At 44.5% G+C, this 10,521-nt stretch overlaps 1 protein-coding gene across 1 annotated transcript in view; it reads right to left on the bottom strand.

The window, feature by feature from the left end:
• ctnna2 (catenin (cadherin-associated protein), alpha 2) overlaps window positions 1-10,521 on the bottom strand; it is a 488,266-nt gene that overhangs the window by 448,897 nt on the left and 28,848 nt on the right. Inside the window, exon 2 of the mRNA XM_037698244.1 lies at window positions 8,689-8,795. Within this exon, the coding sequence (XP_037554172.1) occupies window positions 8,689-8,790 (102 nt within the window). The 5' untranslated portion in view covers window positions 8,791-8,795. The remainder of the gene's footprint in view (window positions 1-8,688; window positions 8,796-10,521) is intronic.

Consider the following 10,521-nt stretch of genomic DNA (forward strand, 5'->3'; position numbering starts at 1 on the left):
GTGTACATAATTTCGCTCCACCACATGTACCACATGAGGTGCGAATGACAATAAAGAAACTCTGACTCTGACTGACTCTGACTTAAAAATATTAGAACTACTGCTTTAAGCAACAACAAAAAGCTATGTAATTTTAAGTTTAAACAAAGAAAGTAGCTGAATGATTTTTGATCAGGGTTCAGATGTTTCCAGAATACCAAACATAAAACTTGGTTTGCATTTAGACATAAATCAAAGTGCATACACAATAGATATGTTTTCTCCACTCACCATGCAAGACTGCTCGTCTAGAACTCTTTTAAAAAGAAGGAAAGTATTGGAATACAGTAAAAAAGTATTTACTACATCAGAGCCATGCTTTAACAGAGTGAGAAAGTAAGACCGTGAGTATTAGCTATAGACCTGCTCAGGTCTCCAGCAGGGCTGAGAGCAGCCTGGTCATGATAAATGAGGCTGCTATCTCAAGCAATGTCAGCGTCAGCCTGTTTGCCTGTCCTCCTGAGGCAACCCATTATTCCATCCAAACACACTGAATCATCCAAACTGACAAGGAAACAATCACAGTGCCTGGTTCACATCCAAAAAGGCTTCACATTTCTACTGAAATCATAAAAAGATAAACTACTACAGCCTAACGTTGTACATATCCCCCTGGCTGTGTGGAAAATGAATTTTGCCACTGTGTCAAATTTGGGGATTTACGGCACATTAAGGTAGTTTTCTGGATCATAATTGAAAGCAAACCCTGTCAATAAAAATGTAAAGGCATTTATTTTAAAGTTGCATGTCTCTACAACTCACTTTATTATAAACCTGTAAGGAAATCTGTCTGCCAGCTTTTTAATACTATTTATTTATTTTTTTTCTTTTGGCTTCTCCCTTCTTCAGGGGTCACCACAACAAACTGAGTCGCAAGAAGACATGGCAATTATTTTTACACTGGATGTCCTTCCTGACACCACAGATCATGATCTACCACAGCCCTCTGTGTGGAGCAGAGAGCTGCCGTCTAGGTCGCCCAGAGGAGCAGACGGTGGGGGTTAAGGGCCTTGCTCAAGGGCCCAGAGTGGGGCAAATGAGGATGGAGGCAGGTGTGGGTTCTTCACCTATCCCACCCACATTTTGGTGTTGGCGGTACTGGGAGTTGAACCGGCGATTTTCCAATCACAGGTCCACCTTCTCTAACCATCAGATCACCACTCCTCTTCTTTTTTTATTACTAAATATATCTAATCAGTGATTTTATGGATAAAATTCAGATGTCAAAGATAATACACAATTATTCAAGACATGCAATTTGCAGTAAGGTAAGTCAGGTGATAAAGATTTGACAACAGTCACTGCTTTTAAGCTCATCAGCCTCCCGTCCCTCGACATTTAGCAATTACCCCCGCGTCACTCTGATGACCACTCAGAAGGAACCAACACCAAATGAGGCTGACGCCATGCAAAGAAACAGAACGCAACATCATGCAGTCATCAAGTGAAAGGATTTTAAGCATTCTTTAATAGTTTAACGTCAGGCACATCTAAGACGTTCTTATTTATATATTTTAAACAATCCTGTTCAGTTGTTTATTGGTGCAGATTCCCAGTCATCTAAAATATGGTAAAAGTGCTTGAACAGGAATAATGAGACTTACTTTCTTGTTTATTTAAGATATTCCAGTTTACATTTCTAAAAGTAGAAAAACAGCAATCGGAATGCCCTGTGGCAGTCACAGTGGTAAAATTTGGTTATAAGGAGTATTTTGCTAAAACCTAGCACCAATTTGAGCCAAGGTTTTGGTGAAATCTCAATCTGAGTCAGAGAAGATGTTCCACCAACATCGCCATGGTAACATGAACTCACAGCTGCAGGGCATCTGATAATCAGCAGCTTCTTGATCTCCTGTGCACACATTGATAGATTCACTTTCTACTTTTTAGCACTTGCTCAAGAAAGTGCACGGTTCAAAACAATACATGTAGGATGGAATAAAGGCAGAAGTGGTTGGAATGCACATCAAACAAAAACTCTTTGAATTGCCTCTGTTTTCTTTAGCTTAGCTAAAATTTTAATGATTTATTGTTTACTTTGACTTGAGTCGATTTTTACATAACATTACTTGTACTCCACAAAAACAACTATTTTTTTCCCCCTTTCGTCTGCTCCCTTCTTCAGGAGTTGCCACAGCAAGCAAACTTGCACAAGGATTTGGCAATTGTTTTATGCCTGGACGCCCTTCCTGAAGCTACCACAGCCCTCTGTTTGGAGCAGAGGGCTTCCATCTAGAGCACTCGTGGAAGCAAATGGTGGAGGTTAAGGCAGTGTTTCCCCTACCATTATACAAGCAGGGTGCCCCACCCTGTCAACAGAACTGAGCTTCCTGCCTGCCTACCCCCGCAGACAACTGCCCACACTGATGTAGTGCTAAGCTAGCAGCGTGCAATACAGATGTGCTAGCTAAAAAGCTATGAAAATGGAGGTAGCGCTTTGACCATCGACATATTTACGTATTGATGTCTATGGCTTCAACTGTGTCCCCCTGCTCCCCACTCGAAAACAGCGCAGAACACAGACATGCCCCCTCCCCCCCGCCCATAATATAAGAGTGCTCTGCCAAGGCAAGTAAACTAGGGGAAACACTGTAAGGGCATTGCTCAAGGGCCCAGAGTGGGAACATAAGGGTGGAGGCAACTTCATCTTCTCCCCTCACATTTTGATGTTCCGGTCAGCAGGGGGAATTTTAACTGACAACCTTCCAATCGCAGGCTTACTTTAACCTCTGTGTCACCGCTCCCCCTAAAAAAAATTTACTCAATAAAATGAGCAAATAAATGGTCATGTCTAGGTAAAAATAGCAAAATAGCTATAATTCTTACAAAACAGACTGAGTGGCTTGTAAAAATAATTTTCTATAAAGGATTTTGCTCCTGTAAGACTTAAAATTTCTTTACCAAAAAGCACAGCCAATGAAAAAAAACCTGTCACCTGACAAAATATATTTGAATTTGAAGTATTGAAAAATGCAATGAACAACACAAGTTCAGTCAGAAGAATAAGAATTAGTGTATTGCAAAGCCAAAGACATGAAAGAAAAAAAATAATGCCATAGCATTACAGAGATTCAGTGAAGAGACGGTGGTTTGATTAAAAATAAAAAGCACTCAAGTCAACCAAAGAACATCAGACCACCGGGAAAGCTACTGGTAGTCAGTGACGCAACCACTGTCAGTACTGTGCTAACTAACCTCAGAAGGGGGGGGGGGGTGACGGGGGTGTGACGTCATGCCATACACGTGAAACCTTTATCCATGACATTAGATGGAAGCAAGGTTTCATATGTTTCCCAAAGCAGAACAGAAGTTTGTCCATCCATCCAAACATTTTCTTCCGCTTATCCGAGGTCGGGTCGCGGGGGTAGCAGCCTAAATAGGGAGGCCCAGACTTCCCACTCCTCAGCAACTTGGTCCAACTCCTCCGGGGGAATCCGGAGGTGTTCCCAGGCCAGCCGAGAAACATAGTCCCTCCAGCGTGTCCTGGGTCTTCCTCTGGGTCTCTTCCCGGTGGGACGTGTCCGGAACATTTCACCAGGGAGGCGGCCAGGAGGCATCCTAAACAGATGCCCGAGCCACCTCAACTGGCTCCTCTCAACATGGAGAAGCAGTGGCTCTACTCTTGAGTCCCTCCCGGATGATTGAGCTTCTCACCCTATCTCTAAAGGAGAGCCCAGACACACTGCGGAGAAAACTCATTTTGGCCGCTTGTATCCAAGATCTCGTTCTTTCGGTCACAACCCAAAGCTCATGACCATAGATGAGGGTAGGAACGTAGATCGATCGGTAAATTGAGAGCTTCGCCTTTTGACTCAGCTCTCTCTTCACCACGACAGACCTGTACAGTGCCTGCTTCACTGCAGACGCTGCACCTATCCGCCTATCAATCTCGCGTTCCATTTTTCCCTCAATCGTGAACAAGACCCCAAGATACTTGAACTCCTCCACTTGGGGCAGGACCTCCTCCCTGACCTGGAGAGGGCACTCTACCCTTTTCCGGCTCAAGACCATGGCCTTGGATTTGGAGGAACTGATTCTCATCCCGGCTGTGTCGCACTTGGCTGCGAACTGTTCCAGCGAAAGCTGAAGATCATGATCTAATAAGCCAACAGGACCACATCATCTGCAAAAAGTAAGAGACGCAATCCTAAGGCCACCAAAATGGATCCCCTCAACACCTTGGCTGCACCTAGAAATTATGTCCATAAAAGTTATGAACAGAATCGGTGACAAAGGGCAATCTTGGCGGAGTCCAACTCTCACCGGGAACAAGCCCGACTTACTGCCGGCAATGCAAACCAGGCTCTGACACCGGTCATACAGGGATCTAACAGCCCGTATCAAAGGGCCCGGTACCCCATACTCCCAGAGTACATCCCACAGGGTTTCCCGAGGGACACGGTCTAACGCCTTCTCCAAGTCCACAAAGCACATGTAGACCGGTTGGGCAAACTCCCACGCACCCTCCAGGACCCTGCTGAGAGTGTAGAGCTGGTCCAGTGTTCCACGACCAGGAAGAAAACCGCACTGCTCCTCCTGAATCCGAGGTTCGACTATCCGATGGACCCTCCTCTCCAGAACCCCCGAATAGACCTTACCAGGGAGGCTTAGGAGCGTGATCCCCCTGTAGTTGGGACACACTCTACAGTCCCCCTTTTTTAATAGGGGAACCACCACCCCGGTCTGCCAATCTAGGGGAACTTCCCCCGATGTCCACACAATATTGCAGAGTCACGTAAGGCAACACAACCCTACAACATACAGAGCCTTAAGGAACTCCGGGCGAATCTCATCCACCCCTGGGGCCGTACCAGCGAGGAACTTTTTAACCACCTCGGTGACCTCAGCACCAGAGATTGGAGGGCCCGACCCAGAGTCCCCAGGCTCTGTTTCTTCAGTGGAAGACGTGCCGGTGGGATTGAGGAAGTCTTCAAAGTATTCTGCCCACCGACCCACGACATCCCGAGTGGAGGTCAGCAGCACACCACCCCCATTATAAACAGTGTTGGTGGTATACCACTTTCCCCCCTTGAGATGCCGGATGGTGGACCAGAATCGCCTCGAGCCATGCGGAAGTCATTCTCCATGGCCTCTCCGAGTTTTTGCCTCAGCAACCGCCCGAGATGCATGTCGCTTGGACTGCCGGTACCCATCAGCTGCTTCTGGGGTCCCACAGGCCAAAAAGGCTCGATAGGACTCCTTCTTCATCCTGACAGCATCCCTCACAGACGGTGTCCACCATTGGGTTTGAGGGTTGCCGCCTCGACAGGCACTGACAACCTTGCGGCCAGAGCACCAGTAAGCCGCCTCGACAATAGAGGCATGGAACATGGCCCACTCAGACTCAATGTCCCCCACCTCCCCCGGAACATGTTCAAAGTTCTCCCGGAGGTGGGAGTTAAAGCTCCGTCTCACAGGAGACTCTGCCAGACGTTCCCAGCAAACCCTCACAATACATTTGGGTCTGCCAGGTCTGACCGGCATCCTCCCCCACCAGCGGAGCCAACTCACCACTAGGTAGTGATCAGTAGACAGCTCCGCCCCTCTCTTCACCTGAGTGTCCAAGACATGTGGCCGCAGATCAGATGAGACGATGACAAAGTCGATCATCGAACTGCAGCCTAGGGTGTTCTGGTGCCAGGAGCACATATGGACATCCTTATGCTTGAACGTGGTCTTCGTTATGGACAATCCATGACGAACATAGAAGTCCAACAAGAGAACACCACTCGGGTTCAGATCAGTGGGGCCGTTCCTCCCAACCACACCCATCTAGGTCTCACTGTCATTGCCCATGTGAGCATTGAAGTCCCCCAGCAGAACAAGGGAGTCCCCAGGAGGTGCACTTTCCAGTACCCCATCCAAGGACTCCAAAAAGGGTGGATAATCTGAACTGCCGTTTGGTGCATAAGCACAAACGACAGTCAGAACCAGTCCCTCCACACGTAGGCGGACGGAGGCCACCCTCTCATTCACCGGGGTGAACCCCAACACACAGTCACCAAGAGGTGAGTCCGACCATTTCTAGCCAGAACCTCTCAACCTCACACCACAGCTCAGGCTCCTTCCCCACCATTGAGGTGACATTCCACGTCCCAATAGCCAGCTTCTGTAGCCGAGGATCAGACCGCCAGGGTCCCCGCCCTCAGCCACCAACCATCCCACATTGCACCCAACCCCTTTGGCCCCTCCCACAGGTGGTGAGACCATGGGAAGTTTGTATGGTTTCCAGATGTGAGTACCATTGGCTCACTCCTGTATTGTAAAAACACAGCAGTTTATGGAAGAACTGGCTGTAGATGACAATTCTCCTGTTCAGTTGTCCAATAAGTAATCTTCTTTCTTAGACTAATGCTGGTGTCTCACAGCTTTTTCCAGTTGGATTTATTTGTGCAAATACTCTTTTCCAGTAACTGTAAGTACGTTCAGATTTTCAAAGACAGAAGGACCTCTAATTTTGTATGCTGTAAACTAACAAGTTTAAAGAGAAAATTGGAATTGGCAAACACATCTCTGCTTTAGGCAGCACAGTGGTTCAGTTGGTAGAGATGCTGTCTCACAGCGAGAAGGTCGCCGGTTCAAATCCCAGCCCGGGACATTTCTGGGTGGAGCATGTTCTCTCCGTGCATGCTTGGGTTTTCTCCGGGTACTGTGGTTTCTTCCCACAGACCAAAAACATGCATGTTAGGCTGATTGGTCACTCACTAGTTTGAGTGAGAGAGTGAATGGTTGTTTGCCTCATTTGTCTCCATATGTCCCTGTGATGGACTGGAGACCTGTCCAGGGTGTCCCACACCTCTTGTACAGTGACTGCTAGATATGGGCACCAGTGATCCCTGCAACATGAAAAGGAAGAAGCGAGTAAAGATAATGGATAAATGGATGGATCTCTGCTTTAAACCGTTATTTTCCCCCCCAACTTATTTTAATTTTAAAAACCTCGGATTAGATGTCCCCATTGAAAAGTGGAAAGTCTTTCAAAGAACTATGTTCATCATTTTATAGTTGCTCAACCAATACTTAAGACATCTATCCATCCATTATCTTCCGCTTGTTCTGAAGTTGGGTCGCGGGGGTAGCAGCTTGAGCAGGGAGGCCCAGACATCTCTTTCCATAGCCACCTCATCTAGCTCTCTGGGGTCACCCCAGACCTCAGAATTGGAGGTGATGATCCTCATCCCAGCCGCTTTACACTCAGCTGCGAACTGCTCCAGTGAGAGCTGAAAATCATGGCACGATGACGCCAACAGGACCACATCATCTGCAAAGAGCAGAGATGGAGTCCTGAGGCCAGCTAATCGGACTTCCCCCACCCCCTGGCTGCACCAAGAAATTCTGTCCATAAAAGTTATGAACAGAATCGGTGACAACAGGCAGCCCTGGCAGAGTCCAACTCCCACCCTGAAGGGGTCTGACTTACTATCGGCAATGTGAATCAAACTCTCACACCACTTGTATAGGGACTGAACAGCCCGTAGCAACGGGCTGCTAATCCCATACTCACGGAGCATCCCCAACAGTGTACCTCGAGGAACATGGTTGAAAGCTTTCTCCAAGTCCACAAAACACATGTAGACTGGATGGGCAAACTCCCATGAACCTTCGAGAACCATAGTGAGGGTAAAGAGCTGATCCAGTGTTCCACAGCCAGGATGGAACCCGCATTGTTCCTCCTGGATCTGAGGTTCGACCAATGATCTGACTCGCTTCTCCAGTACCCCTGAATAGACCTTACCACGGAGGCCAAGGAGACTTGTGCCCCTATAATTGGAGCATACCATCTGGTCCCCCTTTCTGAAGAGGGAAACATCAATCCAGTGGCGCTGCCCCTGATGTCCTTGCAATGATTCAAAAGCATGTCAACCAAGACAGCCTCACAACATCCAGCAGAGCCTTTAGGAAATAATGGTGAATCTCATCCACCACCAGAACCCTGCCGCTGTGTAGCTTTTTAACTCCCTTGGCAACCTCAGCCACAGTTATTAACAGACAAAGCCCTAAGTCCCCTGACTCAGCTTCCGCCATGGAAGACGTACCAGTGGGATTAATATTTAAGACAGCTAATTTAAATTCTTTTCACCCTAAACAAATAAATTTATTATTATATTATAATTTATTATTATTCCCCAATTATTATTTATAATTATCATGGCCACTTTTACTTTATCTTTTAATGTTGGACAGTAAGTGTTGACAATACACAGTAACAAACATTTTTCTTTCCCGTTTTAAGTCAATAGCCCTTTTTTCCAGTGAAAAAACATTTTTCCTCTCAGGTATTTGTTTATTATTAGGGCCTATTGGGTTAATTATCCATATTGTGATTTCTATTTAAAATGTAAAAAATAATAATAATTTGCAATCACTTCAGCATATAATGAACATGTTAATAATTATGACATTTAATTCTTGGAATAACTTGTTTTTGATTTTAGACAAGATTCACATGTTTTTAAAACAAGGTGATATAAATGTACATATATCACTGTAAATAGGGTTGAGTATTCAAAAAAAAAAAATAAATAAAAGGACATTTCTTATTTTCTATTTTGAAATACTACCTGCGCCATTGTAATAAAAGAACACCCAGTTTGACTATTACAGGGGAGTAACACAATTAAACAATCATCCAGGAATGTGTTTATCTACCTGCGTGACCAGGGGCTCCAGCAGCCTTTCCACAGTCAAGGTGCGGATTTCAAGATTCTTCGGGTCCCATTTCAACAGGATTGGGGAAGTGGCAGTCGTCATGGTCTCTGTTGAGATCAGAAGCATAAAAATAGTTAGAAAAAAGTTTAAGAAAAAGTGCATAAAATGATTGCACAGGAAAAATGCATATTACATATTAAAAGAAGGCTGAAGGTAATTCAAAAATGATATGCACAGTCTATAAAAGTCATCTGGGAAATACTCAATATGTTTAAATACTTAGTGCAGGCTCTGGATTATCTGAGTCCTCTCAAACAAACTTAAGGTTTGGACAATAGTTTATGTTCTTGAACCACTCGTATTGAAAGCAACGTAAAAATCTAGACTCCATTTATCAAGTACATGAAGCCAGACATGGTAGTTCCATTTTCAGTATTTTAATTAAGTATTTCATTGTACACTTTTTAACCTGAACTTTCAGTTTAATGTTAAAGAAGAATTGTAGTCTGTACATTTGGAGAACTTGTTGTTATTCAGCAGAGTTCTGGACTACATTTTCCCACAGTCTGAGCAGCATTTTGATAACTTAAACATTAAATGATACAAGCATTTCATGGTTGCAGAGATATAGGTACATTCAATCAAAGAGCAAAAAACACGTGAAAACTTTTTTTTAAAATTTGAGACAAAAATATTAAAATCTGAATTTTAAGCATCATCAGCCAAATTTCTTCTCTATAGAAAAAGGCTCACTAAAATACTATAAATAAAATGAACTCTACACCATTAGTCCAATTTATTTACAAGTACCTGCTCATTAATCTGGAATATTTCATGATTCTTTTTAAACCACTAAGGTTTAGTTGTGTTACGTCAGGTAATTCTGAGTGCTGAACAGCTGGCATGTTGAGTGAACTCAGCTTTCACTGCAGGGATGTCTTTCAGCAGTAGGCAGTTTCGGACTGGGCCAGCTGGGACTGGCCCCATCTACTGCCAAAGTAAGCGAGGCAAAAGGGACTAAAGAATGTGAATAAGTATGACAGATCTGGGCCAGTGGCTTCAAATACTACACACAGAAAGGTTTAAGATGGATGGACAGAAGGAAATCTGGTAACTTGGCAAAATCAGTCAAATCACTGCTCAGCCTTTTAAAGTTCTCAAAAGAGCATTACCCTTTGTGGTTTAAACATTTTCAGCTTGTTGCTTAAGCTCATTATTTTTAACTTTTTTTTTCATATTACAGCAGAGAGGGCTTAAAAAAAATGGTTCCCAATTTCCTTATTCCTTATTAGTGGCACTGCTGCTGTAAAATATAATGAGGACTAACATAAACATCGAGTGCTTCACTTGGCTTTTCAAAACTTTGCAGTCTTGATTTTATTACGTTTAAATAAAAGGCCTATTCATAAATGAATAACTTGCATGCACACTGCTCCTGGCCTAATATATAAAACCAAAAAAAAAAACAGATGAACAACCATCATTTGGCAGCAGGTTAATGAAATATGTATTTAACATATGACATGAAACATTCTGATTCATTATATTTCTGCAATAATAGTGCTGTTGAGAGGAGCATTAGGCTCTAAAAACATGCATGTTAGGCTGATTGGTAACTCTAAATTGTCCCTCGGAGTGAGTGGGAGAGTGAATAGTTGTCTTGTTTGTCTCTGTGTCCTGTGATGGACTGGAGACCTGTCCAGGGTGTCTCCCGCCTTTCACACAGTGATGGCTGGACATGAGCACCAGTGACCCCACAGCCCGGAAAGGAAGAAGCAGGTAAAAGTGGATGGATGGATGGATGGATGGATGGATGGATGGATGGATGGATGG

Source organism: Nematolebias whitei, chromosome 3, assembly GCF_014905685.2.
Source record: "Nematolebias whitei isolate Nwh7 chromosome 3, NemWhi1, whole genome shotgun sequence".
In the NCBI taxonomy this organism is placed as follows: Eukaryota; Metazoa; Chordata; class Actinopteri; order Cyprinodontiformes; family Rivulidae; genus Nematolebias; species Nematolebias whitei.